Source organism: Notechis scutatus, chromosome 2 (genome assembly GCF_049901735.1).
Source record: "Notechis scutatus isolate UNSWTSFEM ecotype Mainland chromosome 2, rNotScu1.2, whole genome shotgun sequence".
In the NCBI taxonomy this organism is placed as follows: Eukaryota; Metazoa; Chordata; class Lepidosauria; order Squamata; family Elapidae; genus Notechis; species Notechis scutatus.
This window is the reverse complement of record NC_142010.1, coordinates 248,769,407-248,786,947: the sequence shown is the minus strand read 5'-3', so window position 1 is coordinate 248,786,947 and position 17,541 is coordinate 248,769,407. Positions and strand designations below refer to the sequence as shown.

General features: G+C 42.5%; 1 protein-coding gene across 1 annotated transcript in view; it reads right to left on the bottom strand.

Annotated features, from left to right (window-relative positions):
- The window catches only part of AGXT2 (alanine--glyoxylate aminotransferase 2), a 33,924-nt gene extending 17,404 nt beyond the window's left edge, over window positions 1–16,520 (bottom strand). Inside the window, exons 1-7 of the mRNA XM_026666393.2 lie at window positions 16,197–16,520; window positions 9,651–9,736; window positions 8,145–8,329; window positions 6,196–6,319; window positions 4,389–4,483; window positions 2,270–2,363; window positions 275–368 (exon numbers count right to left, since the gene is read on the bottom strand). Coding sequence (XP_026522178.2) covers window positions 275–368; window positions 2,270–2,363; window positions 4,389–4,483; window positions 6,196–6,319; window positions 8,145–8,329; window positions 9,651–9,736; window positions 16,197–16,287 — 769 coding nt within the window. The 5' untranslated portion in view covers window positions 16,288–16,520. The remainder of the gene's footprint in view (window positions 1–274; window positions 369–2,269; window positions 2,364–4,388; window positions 4,484–6,195; window positions 6,320–8,144; window positions 8,330–9,650; window positions 9,737–16,196) is intronic.
- Window positions 16,521–17,541: the final 1,021 nt, after the last annotated feature.

The window sequence follows — 17,541 nt, the reverse complement described above, 5'->3', positions numbered from 1 at the left end:
ACACCCCTAGCCAAGAGTCATCAATCATACTCTCCAGTTAGAATTTTGTGTGGCAGAACCTTCGGTCGCCTGGAAACTATCTATGAAAACATCCATGGAATGCAGTTTTGGTTTTGCAAGCTGCTACTCTGCTCCCCCCTCCCTTTCTGTTGGCAACTCTAAAAGGCCAGAGAAATATTTTATGAGTTGACAGTGGTCACATGATCATGGGATCCTGCAAAAAGCCATAAATGTGGAACTGGGAAAATCAAGAGGATTTTCCTTACTAACTAACCTGAGGAACAGGAGCACTTTCGAATTGTTTGCACCGGAGAATCGCGACAGTGGCTTCCTCCCCAGGGACCACGGAAAACGTCAGGTAACATTGTCTAAAGAAACAACAGACCCAATGATGTTCATTGCTCCACCAATGGCATAATTGAGTGTGCTAGATTTTTAAGAAGTACATTCATATAGAAAAGATAGAACTAAAATAACAAAGAGAGATAAAGATGAACCCATACACTGGAGATCTCACCATTTAATCCCTTGTTTATAAACCAAGTTTTCTTGGCATGAAAATCAGAGAGGGCCACCTGGCCAACTTCAACCTTGGTTGGTGTAGACAAATTCAAAACATCCATAAAATCTATCAGAAGTCAAATAAACTATGGGATTTTATTACCTATCATTTCACTTTTATGGATGCTACTGGGCCCAGCAGTATAGTTGGAAATATAATTATGCTTCCACTTGATTCTTACCTTTGTAATATGCTAGATTGTTTTCCTTTTTTTCATTAAAGGAATCGAGAGTGTAAAATTAGAGTAGACAGTTTGGTGGGTGCTAATGACATTATATAGCTCCCAGGTACCACATTGGAGGCACAACTGCTACCCTTAAATGAAAGCATCAAAGTACATAATAAGAATTTTCAAGTACTTTTTAAAAGTCTCAAAAGAGTTTTTAAGTTGAATTCGCCCACCTATAATCCTGGCTATATCTACTGCTTCTCCTGGGCCCACTCATATATTGCTTCTGACATGCTTCGTGAAAAATAACACCCACCCCAATGCACAGCATCTTAAAATGTGGATAGTTTATGGATAGTTTATGATCATGTTGATGGACAATGAAAAGAAGCAGCTGACAATAGTAGCTGCTGCAGTTCATCCCCATTCGAGTTGGAGCCTTTATACAAAACCACTTGGGATCACAAGATACGATTGACTGGCAAGATGAACAAAAAGGAAGGTCAGACGATGGTATCCCAAGAAGAATATAAATAAGGGTACTGAGGCTGATGGAGACCCCCCTATTTCATCCAAGTCAAGGACAGAATTCTATTAAAGCACTTTCCTATAGCCCTTTTTTAAAAGGGCAGATTTTGATCGGGCTCATGAATCAAGAAAATATTTAGCTCAATTCAGAGGTGGTATTCAGCAGGTTCTGACCAGTTCTGGAGAACCAGTAATGGAAATTTTGAGTAGTTTAGAGAACCAGCAATTACCACTTCTGACTGGCCCAGCCCCCATCTATTCTCTGCCTCCAATCGGCTGGGTCTTCTTTTGTTGCCCTGCACAGGAGAACGGAGCTGGAAAGCAGGTTAGTGAGGTGGGGGAGGGAATGGAGATTTTGCAGCAACTGAGAGGCAATGGAGATTGTGCAGTATCCTTACCCTGGCACGCCTACCAAGCCACACCCACAGAACCGGTAGAAAAAAAAATTGAATCCTACCACTGGCTCAATTCATTTCCAACACAGCTATTTTGCTCCAAGTGGCAATAGGAATAGCCCACCAAGTGACAAGAAGACGCTTGCGTTTAGCATCAACCTGCATAATTCCTTGAAAACTGGACTCTTTTTCGATTCTTCACGATTAAGAAGTAACACCAAAGCAGATAAGGTCCAATACAGATAGTCCTTGACTGACAACAGTGTGTTTAGTGACCAAATGTACAATGGCTCTGAAAAAAGTGCCACTTGACTGTTTTTCACGCTTACAACCATCACATGATCAAAATTCAGAAGCTTGGCAACTGGCTCATATTTATGATGTGTGTAGTGACCCCAAATCACGAAATCACTTTTTGCAACCTTCCTACGTAAGGTTGTAAAATGGGAGCAAAACTCAGTTAATAATGAACTTGCTTAGCAACAGAAATGTCAGGCTCAATTTTGGTTGTAAGTTGAGAACTATCTGTACCAGCAATACCAACAACCAGTCAGGAATATGTCCAACGTGCTCCAAAAACATGTCCTCCCCCCAAAAACAAAGCAAGATACTGACCGAGTGGCAGTTGGCTCCATTGCCAACACCAAATTTGTACCTTCCAATGGCTGTGATGCCCATAGCATAGGTACTACCTCCATGGTATCCGCCTCTGCAGAAAGAAAGGCATCATATTTTCAACTTTAGGGTGGTGAATTTGTCTACTAATCTTTTTATATATTTAGAATCTCATAAGTTGTGTTAATTGCAAAGAAAAACGACACATTTCTGAAACTCAAAGAACTCTCATTTAGTGGACTATGTTTTCATCAAGTTGCCTGCTCTTGGCAGCTCTTCTTTGTTAGAACTTCCTCTCTTCTTGAGACTGTATCCAATGGTTTCCTTCTGTTGGTGGACAGATGCAATTGGCATATCAAATACGTGCCTCCAATTCAATCAAATGTGTTTTAGGAAGGCCAGGGAATCTTTTGGAAGTGGATTAGAATGGGCTTTCAAGAACAACATAAGGAAAGGAAGTTACTATTTCCCAGTAAAAGTTTGTGTTCCTAATAGGGAGTTGAGTTGATTCAATGAAATTTCACAGGATTTGCTCTGTGCATGACAGACTCTTTCTGTTTAGACTGTACACCTGTATAGTAGCTTCTTTTTGGACCAGATCATCACCAGTTCTTTTTAAATTTGAGTGGTCTAGAGCAGGAGTTGACAATTCAGCACCCATATATGTTGACCCCAGTTTTCCAGAGCTGATATAAAATTACAGATGGTAATATTGAAATATTACAATATTTCTCATATTTTTCACAAGAATGCTGATAGGTTATAAGGTTTATGGGTGATATTGCTAAAATTGTACCAGATTTATTGATCTCACATGTTTAGGGGAAGGTCTGGTATGGTTGCAGGCCTTTATTCCAACATTGGTCTTAAGAAAATATGAATATTTGAACTGATAAAGCTATTTCATATATTTCCTCATTATTAGCTTTCATTATTAGACTATATATTTTGAATTATCGAGAGGCATGGTGGTTCCATGGCTTAAAGACACCGAAGAAGATCTGTGCTCTGGTGGTTTGAGTCCTAGCACCACGTGATGGGGCGAGCTCCCATCACTTGCCTCGCCTTCCACCAACCTAGCAGTTTAAAAGCATGTTACATGCAAGAAGATAAATAGTCACCACTTCGGTGGGAAAAATAAGGCACTCCATGCAGAAGTATGAATCCAACTGGTGCCGGACCTGCCCAAATGCAATGCCTGAATGCAAGGTGACATCAGTGGAGGGAAAAAGCCCCATATGACACCAAAGACTACCATTAGCCATTCCAAGTGTGGAACTAGTTCATCCCCTATGGTGCATTTCTGGATAGTGCGGGCGGATGAACTGAACAAACGGCCAGTCTTGGGCAGCCAAGCAACTATTCCAGTGGTGAGATTCAAATAATTTAATAACCATTTCATCCAGGGTCAGGTTGGCTGCTGTGAGAGGCATGGCCCATCCATGTCCTCCAACTCTACTGCACATGAGGGACGAGTATCTTGTTACAGCCAACCTGACCCTGGGTGAACCGGTTGTTAAAATTACCCCCCACACACATACTATCAAAATGGATCCTGAGCACTGCACTGTGCTGTAATGGAGAAATGGGCAACAGAGTGGCTGGCACAAGGGAAGGAGGAGGAGCAGTGAGAAGAAAAAGGGAAAGCAGCCTTCTTCCCTCGTGCTGGCCATTCCATTGCCTGTTTCTCCATTGTAGCACAGCACTCAAGATCCACTTTGATAGCAGGGGGAGAGGGGGTTGTGTGCAATTTAACAACTGGTTTGCCCAAACCGATGCAAACCGGCTGAATCCCTCCACTGAACTATTCTGTATAAACACTATAGTCTCCCGGCTAATATACCATTGCTATACGCTAAACAAATAAATTTGAATTATTAACCAATGATCTGTCTAGTACAAGAAAGGCCAACTAATAGAAAAATAATGCAAAATCAAATAACATTTAATATTAATGATATTATAGCAGCTCAGGAGGTTTTTGACCAGAAGAAGGTTGTGCAATAGAAATTCTTTGGCATGAATATCTGCAAGCCATTTATGGGAGCTCTGTTAATCCTTAGCGAAAACACAGAAGTCAACTGAAGAGAACAAACCACAATGCACAAAAGAGAATTACCTCAAACCAATGACGTCAGTGTTGCGGGTGAAAACTCTTGCTATTAACACTGCCAGGTCGTTGGCTTCAGTACCACTGTTAGTCAGATAAGCTACCTATGGCAAAGATTGTGACGAAAATGCATCGTTAGAGAAGAGACTGAAGCTGCCACGTATCTAAATTTATGCACAATTACCAACCCAACCTAGGGCAATGCAAAGTTATTATAAAGGTAGCCCTCAACTTACAACCACAATTGACCCGAAATATCTGCTGCTAAATGAGACAGTTGTTAACTGAATTTTGTCCCATTTCATGACTTTTCTTGCCACAGTTGTTAAGCTTTAGTAATGTGGTTGCAAAGCGAAACTGGCTTCACATTAACTTTGCTTGTTAGAAGGTCGCAAAATATGATCACATGATCCGAGGACACTGCAACCATCTTAAATATGAGCCAGTGGCCAAGTGTCTGACTTTTGATCAGGTGACCCTGGAAATGGCTGCAATGGTTGTAGGTCTGAAAAACAGTCATAAGTCACTTTTTCAGCACTATTGTAACTTTAAATGGTTATTAAATGAATGGTTGTCAAGGATTACCTGAATCTACCTTTCAAAATATATTTTGTGTTATTGGTAGTGATTTGTTCTTCGAGCTGCCTGTTAAGCTTCCAAACATTTTGTCACCAAGCAGGATGACATCCTCAGCGGGACTTTGGTTGAAGCATCTTGTTTCAGTTCTTCTCTGCTTTTATTGACCTCATGTGGTCAGTGGGTTGTGTGACTAGCTGGTCATGCTATGTAACATGCCGTGTGACTGGCTGATTATTATGTGTGAACGTCCGGAACAGAAATAATTGGCCATGCTACCACATGCCACACACAAGAATTCATTGAAGCCTGGTATTCAACCGATGGATCTATCAACAAATATGTCAACTTGGAGGAAACCTAAGTTTGATAAGGCCGAAGCTAGCTCTATCAATCAAGCGACCAGACCAACCAACAACAGCACTGACCACCTCTTCACTTGGTAACCTTCACACGTAATGACCAGCCAGTCACACGGCATGACCAGTCAGTCACATGATCCACTAACCACATGAGATCAATAAAAGTAGAGAACAGAAACAAGATGTCAACTCATAAAATAATTCTATGGTCTTTTTAGAGTTGCCAACAGAAAGGGAAGGGGGAGCAGTGCAGCAGCTTGCAAAACCAAAACTGCATTCCATAAATGCTTTTAAAGATAGTAACTAGGTGACTGAAGGTTCTGCCAAAATTCTAACTGTAGAGCATGATTGATGACTCTTGTCTATGGATGTGTCCCATTGGAGAATATGAATTATGATACACCCAGGGGGTGGGGGAAAACCAGGGTCAAGGGTGACAATGAATTATGTGTCTGAGAGTCGGCTATACCCAGGCAGTGCTGGACATGTTAACTCCCAATAAATCCTTTTTAAGTTTTGGAAGTTTGGCTCGAGATTCATGATTTAAATGGGGGTAACTGCCAGAGCCCTGACATAAGATGCTTCAACCAAGGTCCCGCTAAGGATGTCATCTAGCCTGGTGATAAAACATTCAGAAGCTAAACAGCAAGCTCGGAAAACAAACCAACAACATCTACTACCCAAGCTAGAAATAATATTTTCTATTGTTTCTAATATATATTTTGCATTTTCCACAGCTCCAACTCTCTGATTGTCACCCTAACTCATAAAACTAAATTATCTAATTTTGATATTAGGGCCCAGTTCTTTTTTCCCACTACATAAATAACATTCACAACCTGCACCCACCCCAGAAGTAGATGCCCAACCTGACACACCTTTAAGGAGCCGGGAAGCAGCGAAGTCAGTTTCTCGGTATATTCTTGGATTCCTGGATGCAAGTAGATGTTGCTCGTGTGTCCCAGGCGGCCGAACTGTTTCTGAGCTGCTGCTGTTACTTTCCTGGATTCATGAGGGGGGGAAAAATGGCACTTCCAATCTGATTTGTGGCAATGTTGGTTCTTAATTAGGAGGCTAAGACTTGAAAAAAATATCTCTCCCTGTATGTCTCTTCTTGAAGATTAAGGTCTGGGGGACTGGTGGTATCATCCCATAGCTGCAGAAGTGGTATTCAGCAGGTTCTGACCAGTTCTGGAGATCCGGTAGCAGAAATTTTGAGAAGTTCGGAGAACCGGCAAATACAACCTCTGACTGGCCCCGCCCCCATCTACTCTCTGCCTCCCAAGTCCAAGCTGAACATCTGGGTCTTTTTTGGTTGCCCTGCCCAGGAGAACGGAGCTGGAAAGCAGGTTAGTGGGGTGGGGAGGCAATGGGGATTTTGCAATAACCTTCCCCTGCCATGCCCACCAAGCCACGCCCACAGAACCGATAGTAAAAAAATTTGAATCCCACCACTGCATAGTTGGGGAAAAAACCCATCAGGGACTTCATTGTGGTGCTCTGGCTTTGAACCTCCTTCTCCCACAGCCCACGTTTGGTTAGTTTTTTTCAAAAAAATATTTATTTATTTTATTTTATTTTATTTGTCAAGCAAGTATTAGATAACAAGTATAAGTATAAACATGGCTATGAATACATATATGGATACGAATAAAAGGGAACATTACAACAGGGACGGTAGGCATGTTGGTGCGCTTATGCACGCCCCCTACAGACCTCTTAGGAAAGTGGTGAGGTCAACAGTAGACAGTCTGAGGTTAAAGTTTTTGGGGTTTGGGGAAGAAACCACAGAGTCAGGTAGAGTATTCCAGGCGTTGACTACTCTGTTGCTGAAGTCGTATTTCCTGCAATCAAGTTTGGTGTGGTTTACTTTGAGTTTGTATCTATTGTGTGCTTGTGTATTGTTGAGGTTGAAGCTGAAGTATTCATTGACAGGTAGGACATTGCAGTAGATAATTTTATATACTACACTTAGGTCGGACCGAAGGTGGTGTAGTTCTAGGTTGTCTAGGTCTAAAATTTCAAGTCTGGTGGCATAAGGTATTCTGCAATGAGCAGAGGAGTGGAAAACTCTTCTCATGAAATATTCCTGCAGTTCCTGCTTTTTGATGACCGACCTTCTCACATCTGGGTCCTAACATCTGAAAACTCTTTCCTCTTGATACCTTAAGTCATTATCTGTCAGTCTTTTCATAAACAACGTGTGGCTGAAATGAAGATATAACGTGAATTACATAAAAGGCATTACCGGTATATCAATCAGTGTATGGCTGTGTAAGAAGCAAGGTTGGTTTCTCAGGCTAGGAGATGTAGAAAAAATGGAATGATGCTCATGTAAATGAAATTAAATTAAAGTTCCTTTTCTTTTTCCTCCTGCTTTTAATTTATTTTGCCTACTACTCCTGGGTCTCTTTCTATGCGTTGCATAATTTTTACCCAAAAGGAAAGGTTGGATAAATAAAAAAAAAAAGAATGTATGTGGTTTTACTGTTTTTCTTTGCTTATATCCTGAAATATCACCAGTCACAAGCTTTTTTTTTAAACTAGTGGGCAGGCTGTATTTAAATAATAATAACAACAACAGTGAACTAAGATGCTGCATAATTTACAGAAATGGAAACAATCTTAAGTCCCTAGAAAATGAAACATTATAGGAACACTTTCAGAAGAATAATATCTTTTAAATAAATAAAACATCACTGTGTGTATTTCGCTGCTCATAAATCCAATTAAATAATCCAATTAAATAAGCCTGTTCAATCCCACCCCCTGAATCCAGCCATGCCAAATCCCCGCATACCAACTTGGTTGTCAAAAGCTTACTTACGGATGGCAGTGACCAACACTGACAGTAGCGATTCCAGCAAAAAAATCAAGGTATCTTTGTCCTTCGAAGTCAAACAGCCACTGCATGTGTCCTTGATGGATCAAGAGTGGTTTCTTATAACAAGTGTACAGGGATGGGAACACATTTTCTTGACGAATCTTCAGCATTTGTTCATAAGAATAGGACTACAGGTTGCAAAATGTTAAAAAAAAAAAAAGTATACGTGTTGTGAATCTCAGCACAACATCAGACCACATAAAGACCAAGCAGCTACATTCAAACAACGTATTAAGATTGTTTCATTTTAATCTTAGGTTTCCTTTTTCTTTTTGGTGGCTATGTCTGATGTGTGAAAACCCAGACCCTTTTGCATCCAGAAGAAGATAAAGCTATTCTTCCTTTCCATTCTAAATCTGTCAGACTGCACAGAAGGTTTTGAGTGTTAAGACTTCTGTTTGAGGACAGACATGGATAAATTAAAATATGTGCAAAGGAAAACATGTTAGCTAAAGAATTCTGAGAGTTGAAGTCCACGCATCTTAAAGTTGCCAAGGTTAAGACACATTGATCTAGCCCGGGTGTCAGCAACCTGCGGCTCTGGAGCCACATGAAGCTCTTTGGGTCCTCTGCTGTGGCTCCCTATTGGGTGATCCCACCACTGGCTGGCCTCGCTCCTCACCCTCCCAGTCACTCCTCACCTGGCCTGAGAAGATAAAACACAAAAAACAGAAATGAGAGGGAGGGAGGAAGAGAGGGAGAGAGGGAGGGAGGAAGGGAAGAAGGGAAGGAGAGAAAGGGGGGAGAGAGAGAGAGAGAGAGAGAGACCCATTTTCCACAGAAAACACCGGGAGCCACAAAACATGGGTAGGCGTGATGGTGGTGGGGGGTGTCATGTGATTGAGTGGGAGTGATGTTGAGTTGGCCACGCCCACCCAGGTTTTGAGGCTCCCAGTGTTTTCTTTTGTGTGGGAAACTGGTCCAAAGGGCACTTTCAAGTGTTTAAGGCTGCAGACCCCTCGAGTCTAGCCTGATGAACATTAAGTGGCAGTGATTGTTTAGAATTTCTGGCAGGAATATTCCCATCTCTTCTTCAAGATGGCACAGGTAAGACCAAAGTTCTGCTAGTTATCACACATGCCCAACCCCTGAGCTACAATCTTACCCAAGTTTCTGTATGATAATAGCAATAGCACTTAGACTTACATACCACCCCATAGTGCTTTACAGCACTCTCTGAGCGGTTTTCAATGTCAGCCTATTGCCCCCAACAATTTGGCTCCTCATTTTACTGAGCTCGGAAGGATGGAAAGCTGAGTCAATCTTGAGTCAGTCAGAATCAAACTCCTGACTGTGGGCAGAGTTAGCCTGCAATACTACATTCTAACCACTGCGCCACCAGGGCTCATTTACAGTGGACATTTGTTTGATTTGATCCATTGCATTTTAGTTCCCACTGGCATCAATAATATCAATCATCCATAATAACCAAGACTACCATATGCTTACATCATACTTCTCAGGCACAAAGTCACATGGAGGCATTTTTGGTTGGAGGCAGGAAGAGTTTTTCAGTTTTGGATACTGATGCACCTCTAACAAAAGGAAATGCAGATTAATACACTTATCAAAGCCCATCGCAATAGACACCTGTCTGGAATGTAATTCAATTTCACAGCAAATAATTTCCAAAGACATTGCCCCTAATGGATGAAATGTCACCTCAAACTTTGTGAATGGAGCTGAAATTGCACTTCATGGGCCAGGAGGGGAAATTGAAGAGAATTCTTAAACAAATCTGAGCTCTGGTTTTTGTGGAATATAGACAGAGGAAGTCCTGGAGTTAAATCCTCCTCTTTCCTTCAGGAACAATTTTCATATCATGTGCTTAGTGGAGTTTCATTGGACATCCTCTGCTCCACCTTTACACCTCCCAAATGTATTGGATGACAGTTCCCACCATCCCACTGGCATGAATATTCTGTTCCTTGCAGGTTAGAAAAAATAGGAATTGTAGCCTTTCTATCATGTCTGGAGAGCATATCAAGAGAGGCAAATCGTATCTATTGACACAAAGGTGCTCATATTCTCCTTCACTAATGTTGACCAGAATTTTTGACTCCCCCAAGTCTTTTTTTTTTTAAATGGCTGCTCTAACAAAGTAAAAAAAAAACATTCTGGAAAAAAGCAAAGATAATTATCATCACTGTGTAAAGAAAGCTACACCAGCCTCTCCATATAGATCATAAGAGGTTATCTTGCTCCACTTATAAGTTAGCTAAACCTGGTAAAAGCATCCTGGAAGAGAGAGAAAGAGGAGTAACTGCACCAATTGGCTTTTTACACCTACCCTTTTATTCTATTCCTGTTCTGTTCTGATAACAGATAATCAGAGTTGGAAGGGACCTTGTAGGTCATCTAATCCAACCCCCTCCACCCAAGCAGGAGACCCTACACCATTTCTGACAAATGGCAGTCCAGTCTCTTCTTGAAAGTCTCAAGTGATGGCGCTCCCACAACTTCCGAGGGCAAGCTGTTCCATTGGTTGATTGTTCCCACTGTCAGAAAGTTTCTCCATATTTCCAGGTTGAATCTCTCCTTGTTCAGTTTCCATCCATTATTCCTTGTCTGGCCTACAGGTGCTTTAGAAAATAGGATGACCCCCTCCTCTCTGTGGCAGCCCCTCAAATATTGGAAGACCGCTATCATGTCTCCCCTGGTCCTTCTCTTCACTAGACTAGCCAGGCCCAGTTCCTGTAACCGTTCTTCATACGTTTTAGTCTCCAGTCCCCTAATCATCTTGGTTGCTCTTCTCTGCACTTTTTCTCGAGTCTCAACATCTTTTTTATAGTGTGGTGACCAAACCTGGATGCAGTACTCTAGGTGTGGTCTTATTAAGGCTTTATAGAGTGGTATTAGTACCTCCCTTGATCTCGATTGTATCCCTCTGTTAATACAACTTAGAATTGCATTAGCTTTTTTGGCTGCTGCTGCATACTGCTGGCTCATATTTAGCTGGTTGTCCACTAAAACTCCAAGATCCCTCTCACAGTTACTGCTCTCCTCTCCTCTCCTCCCTTACCCTACCCTACCCTACCCTGCCCTACCCTATCCTCGGCTGTGTTATTTCCCAAGGAAGGGGAAAGTCAATCAGATTCCAATGTTGCTCTAGGTTTTCAAGGCTGGCATATGTTGGGCAGTTTTGGCTTCCGGGCTTATTGACCCTGGTATAGAGAACAGATTACCTGATATTTCAATGGGAGACCCCAGCCCTCACCAACGTCCACCAGTCAGAAACCAGTTTGGGTAAAGACCAATCAGAGGTCCCCTCTGGGTATAAAGCCAACAGCCTGCTCCATTGCCTGTGATCTGCAAAGCAGCTCCCTTCGTTTCTGAATATGTTAATTGCTGGCAAAACATCAGGAGATGTGTTTGCTAGACCTTGATCATTAAACCCTGAAGCCCAAGGCTGCCCAATGCATTCCAGAGCTCATTCAAGTAAAATAATGTAATGGTTTGGTGTTGTTCTTCCTCTTCCAACTGCAGGTCAACGAGTTTAGGAGGCTCGCTTGGCTGACCTCAATTCTACCCGTTTGGGGCTGGAAGTCCAAGGGGTAGCCCGAGGGAGGAGCACTGCAAACACCCACAGGCGACGCCAATGGGGAAACCCCTGGGGGAGGGACAGTTCAGCAAGAGTTCAGCCACAGTCATCCCCATCTTCAAAAAGGGAGACCCAAGCCTAGTTGAAAATTACAGGCCAATCTCCTTATGCTGCATCACCTGTAAAGTCATGGAATCAATTATTAACCAATCCATCATCCTCCACTTAGAGACAAACAACCTACTCTCCAATAAACAATTTGGTTTCAGAAAAAAACTATCCTGTAATCTGCAACTCTTACACTGCAAAAACATATGGACGACACAACTCGACCAGGGCAAAGCAATAGACGCAATCTACATAGACTTCTGTAAAGCCTTTGATTCAGTGGTACACGACAAACTACTCCTAAAAATAAAATCCTATGGTATCTCTGGACAACTGAATAACTGGATAGAAGCATTCCTGGCAAACAGACAACAAATGGTCAAAATTGGGAGCGTCCTATCCAATTCTGTACCTGTCAATAGTGGTGTCCCCCAAGGCAGTGTTCTAGGACCAACTCTCTTCATACTCTACATAAATGACCTCTGTGATCATATTAAGAGCAATTGCGTTCTTTTCGCTGATGATGTAAAGCTGTTCAATACCACAGACAATACTGCTACCCTACAAAAAGATCTTGACTATGTATCAGAATGGTCAAACAAATGGCAACTTCAAATCTCAACAAATAAATGCTCTGTCTTACATATTGGCAAAAAAAATCAGAAAATAAAATACAAGCTGAATAGTCAAGATCTTGTTGATGACCCAAGCTCTGTAAAGGACCTTGGAATACTCACCTCTAATGATCTAAGTGCTAGAGCCCACTGCAACTACATAGCCAAAAAGGCATTAAGAGTTGTTAACCTAATCCTACGTAGCTTTTTCTCTGGTAATATCACACTACTAACCAGAGCATACAAAACATTTGCTAGACCAATACTCGAATACAGTTCATCAGTCTGGAACCCACATTACATATCTGATATTAGCACAATTGAGAAAGTCCAGAAATATTTCACAAGAAGAGTTCTCCACTCCTCTACTCGTTGTAGAATACCTTATGCCACCAGACTTGAAATTCTAGAACTAGAAAACCTTGAATTACACCGTCTTCGGTCTGATTTAAGCATGGTATATAAAATCATACATTGCAATGTCCTACCTGTCAATGAATACTTCAGCTTCAACCATAACAACACAAGAGCACACAATAGATACAAACTCAAAGTTAACCGCACCAAACTTGATTGCAGGAAATACGACTTCAGCAATAGAGTGGTCAATGTCTGGAATACTCTACCCGACTCTGTAGTTTCTTCCACAAACCCCAAAAACTTTAACCTTAGACTGTCTACTATTGACCTCACCCCTTTCCTAAGAGGTCTGTAGGGGGCGTGCATAAGCGCACCAACGTGCCTACCGTCCCTGTCCTATTGTTTCTCTTATTCTTCTTTTATTTTTCTTATATGTACCCATTTCATGTATTCACAACTATGTATACACTTATACTTATTATCTTGTAAACAATTGGCAAATCAAATAAATAAAATAAAAATAAAATAAAGAGTAGAACCACAAAAAAAAAAACAAAAAACACTTGGCCTGTGGCTGCCTTGGCTGGGTTCTCGCTAGTGCATCGTCCTGGCTGGAGAGACCAGCTCTGGCTCGAACTACGGATGCTGGCAGCTTCCCCACTGAGAATGGGGGATGGACTTCAACTCCCAGAATTCCTTAGCCAGAATGCCGTTTTCAATTTCACCTTCAAGTTGCCAAGTTTGAAAAACTCTGATCTCGATGGTCTCAAAGGTGCTTTTTTTCCAGGAGGCAACTGGACTTCCTTGTTTTTGTTTTTGAAGACCTTTCGCTTCTCATCCCAGAAGCTTCTTCAGCTCTGACTGGACAGTGGGGAATGGAAAGGTTTATACTTCTTGCAGACAGCTGGTCATTCATATGCCTGCATTCCCCACCATCCAGTCAGAGCTGAAGAAGCTTCTGGGATGAGAAGCGAAAGGTCTTCAGAAGAAAAAGAAAAAAACACAAGACAAGAAAGTCCAGTTGTCTCCCGAAAAATGGGAATTCTGGGAGTTGAAGTCCTCCAGGCTTAACGTTGCCAAGGTTGGAGACACCTGCTCCATAGAACCCCCAGTTACCAGGGCTACCAATGACAGTTGCTTGGGAGGACTACCAGATGAAGGATTAACTTCCTCGGTCATCTCCTGCGTAGCCTGGGGTTATAAGGGAGGTCAAGAGTTTTTCCAATTTGGCAACTAGAAGCTGGGATGGACTTCAACTCCCAGAATTCCTCAACCGGCATGAAGTCCACCCCTCTTTTAAGTTGCCAACCCGGTGCGTTTAGGTCAGGGGTCTTCAAACTTGACAGCTTTAAGACTTGTGGACTTCAACTCCCAGAATTCCTGAGCTAACATGACTGGAGGAGGAATTCTGGGAGTTGAAGTCCACAAGTCTTAAAGCTGTCAAGTTTGAAGACCCCTGACCTAAATGCACTGGGTTGCATTAAGTCAGTGGCTTGCGAGTGAATCCATTTTTCCCCCACGGTCCTTGTAAGGAAGGGTGGGGGAATCCAAGCCTCACCTATCCTCCAAGTCTCGAGTCTCTCACCTCGCTCTGGTACTTAGAAGGAAAATCCTGCATTTTTCCCCTTGCTAAACCTAATCTCATGCAAAAGATCGAGCTTCCGGGATTGGGACAGACATTGAATTGCATCCTAACGTACTGATTTCCAAGTGAACATAGGAATAGAATAGAATAGAATAGAATAGAATAGAATAGAATAGAATAGAATAGAATAGAATAGAATATAGAATATAGAATATAGAATAGAATATAGAATAGAATAGAATATAGAATATAGAATAGAATAGAATATAGAATATAGAATAGAATAGAATAGAATAGAATAGAATAGAATAGAATAGAATAGAATAGAATAGAATAGAATAGAATATAGAATAGAATAGAATATAGAATATAGAATAGAATAGAATATAGAATAGAATAGAATAGAATAGAATAGAATAGAATAGAATATGGAATAGAATAGAATAGAATATAGAATATAGACTAGACTAGACTAAACTAGACTAGAATATAGAATAGAATAGAATATAGAATAACTAGACTAGACTAGAATAGAATATAGAATAGAACATAACAGAACAGAACAGAACAGAATAACAGTTGGAAGGGACCTTGGAGGTCTTCTAGTTCAACCCACTGCCTAGGCAGAAAACCCTGCACCACTTCAGATAATCCAGTCTCTTCTTAAAAACTTCCAGTGTCGGAGCATTCACAACTTCTGGAAGATCGGACACACAGCCCCCATCTGCAGCAATGAGCCGATTCCGAGGTGCCAATTAGGAAAAGCGCAACGCGAACAGGCGTGGGTGGCTACCGTATAATTTTGCCCGTGCTGGATCCCCAAGTCACGAGCGCAAACTCGCGCGTGCGTTCTCGCCTTCCCGCCACACTCTTGACCCGGGCAGAACGCAGGAGGACAGAGCGGGTGCCCCCAACCTCTCTCGCAGCCTCCGCCAGATCTTTCACTCTCACGTTATATAGGGTATTATATAACTGCATGCAATATTATGCTAATAATACTGTGTATGTATACACTGTATTGTATATACATACTGTATGTACTTAATGTTTGTGGTTATAGTAGGGAGGGAGGGAGGAAGGAAGGAGAGAAAGAGAGAGGAAGGAAAGAGAGAGAGAGGATAAAAGGAAGGAAAAAAGAGGGAAGGAAGGTGAGAAAGGGAGAGAGAAAGAGAACGAAAGAAAGAAGGAGAGAAAGAGAAAGGAAGGAAGGAGAGAAGGATGGAAGGAAGGAGGGAAAGAGAAAGGAAGGAAGGAGAGAAAGAGAGAAAGAAGGAAGGAGGGAAACAGAGAAAGGAAGGAAGGAGAGAAAGACGGATGGAAGGAGAGAAAGAGAAAGGAATGAAGGAAAGATAGAAAGAGAAAGGAAGGAAGGAAGGAAGAAGAAAGAAGGAGAGAAAGGAAGGAAAGAAAGATGGAAGGAAGGAAAAAAGATGGAAAGAAAGAAAGAAAGAAAGAAAGAAAGAAAGAAAGAAAGAAAGAAAGAAAGAAAGAAAAAAAGAAAGAAAGAGTAACAGGGGCTGCGGTTTGGAAGTGCGACCTCACTTTCAGAAAGCACTTTTGTGACTTCTCCTCTTTGAATGAAAGGGAAGTGGATCGCGACAACACCCGCCCCTCTGGGGCTGTGGGAGAGCATCCTGCTCTTTGCAACGGCGAATGCACTCTGGACATGCTCAGAGGCACGGCGGTCACCATCCCCGGGGAAAAGGCTGACACTCCTCTCGCCGAGCGAGCGAGCGAGCGAGAGAAAGAGCGTCTCCAGGGGCTCCTTCCCGGCTGCCTCCACTTACCTCTCCCCGGGAGAGCCCGCGCCTGCCCGGCCCTCTTCCCGGCCAAGAACCGGGGCAAACGGGCGAGGGGGAGCCGCGCTGAGCAAACCATCTTTTCGCTGCTTCAGCAGCCCAAGCGAGTGGCGTGGACTTTAAGACCGGCGCGGCCCACCAATGGCAACGGAGCTGCCGTCGCCGCCTCTTGGAGCAGCCGCTCCTGTGCTCCCCCCTGCAAGCCCCGAGTACTGAGGGGGCAAGTGGGGCCGAGGGGAGGAGCGTGGTGCCTCTCGGTGGGAGAAGCCCGGGCATCCAAGACAGTCTCTGTGCATGTGCAAAGCGTCCCTCTCCTTCCTATCCCCTGTGGGGGGCCTCCTTCCACCCTCCTTCCCTTCTGACAATGAGAACCTGTTTATACTTGTTTATACTTTATACCTGTTTATACTTATATGTTTATATGTTATGTTCATACTTATACTTGTTTTCTCATACATGCTTGACAAAATAAATAAATACATACATACATACATACATACATACACACACACACACACAAATAAAACAAAACAACAAAACAAAACAATAATCAACCAATGGAACAGAAGTTACCTTCAGAAGTTGTGGGAGCTTCAACACTGGACACTTTCAAGAAGAGACTGGAGTGCTACCTGTCAGAAATGGTGTAGGTCAGCGGTGGAATTCAACTTTTTTTACTACCAGTTCTGTGGGCATGGCAGGGGAAGGATATTATAAAATCTCCAGTCAGAGGTGGCATTTGCCGGTTCTCCGAAGTACTCAAAATTTCTGCTACCTGTTCTCCAGAACTGGTCAGAACCTGCTGAATACCACCTCTGGTGTAGGTATAGGGTCTCTTGCTTGGGGGTGTGGGGGTGTGGGTTGGACTAGATGATCTACAAGGGCCCTTCCAACTCCTAATCTGCTAATCTTCCCTAATGGATGCCTTCAATTGCCTTCCTGTAGCCTTCTCCTACTTCATCTCTTTCTTTGTCTTTCCCAACCAGCAGCCTTCTTATCTCTATACTGGGATGTCCCAAAAGTGTTTGTTTGTTTTTTCAAGAGGCAACTGGACTTCCTGGTTTTCCCTTGGAGACGTTTCGCTTCTCATCCAAGAAGGTTCTTCAGCTCTAACTGGATGGTGGGGGGAATGGAAGGATGAATGGAATTCTTTCCATTCCCCATCATCCGGTCAGAGCTGAAGAAGCTTCTTGGATGAGAAGTGAAATGTTTTCAAAGAAGAAGAAAAGTAAGAAACTCCAGTTGACTACTGAAAAAGCACCTTTGGGACAACCCTGGCCAGGATAGCTGAGAATCTCCCTAGACTGGGCTGGTTCGGATTAAAACCGGATTC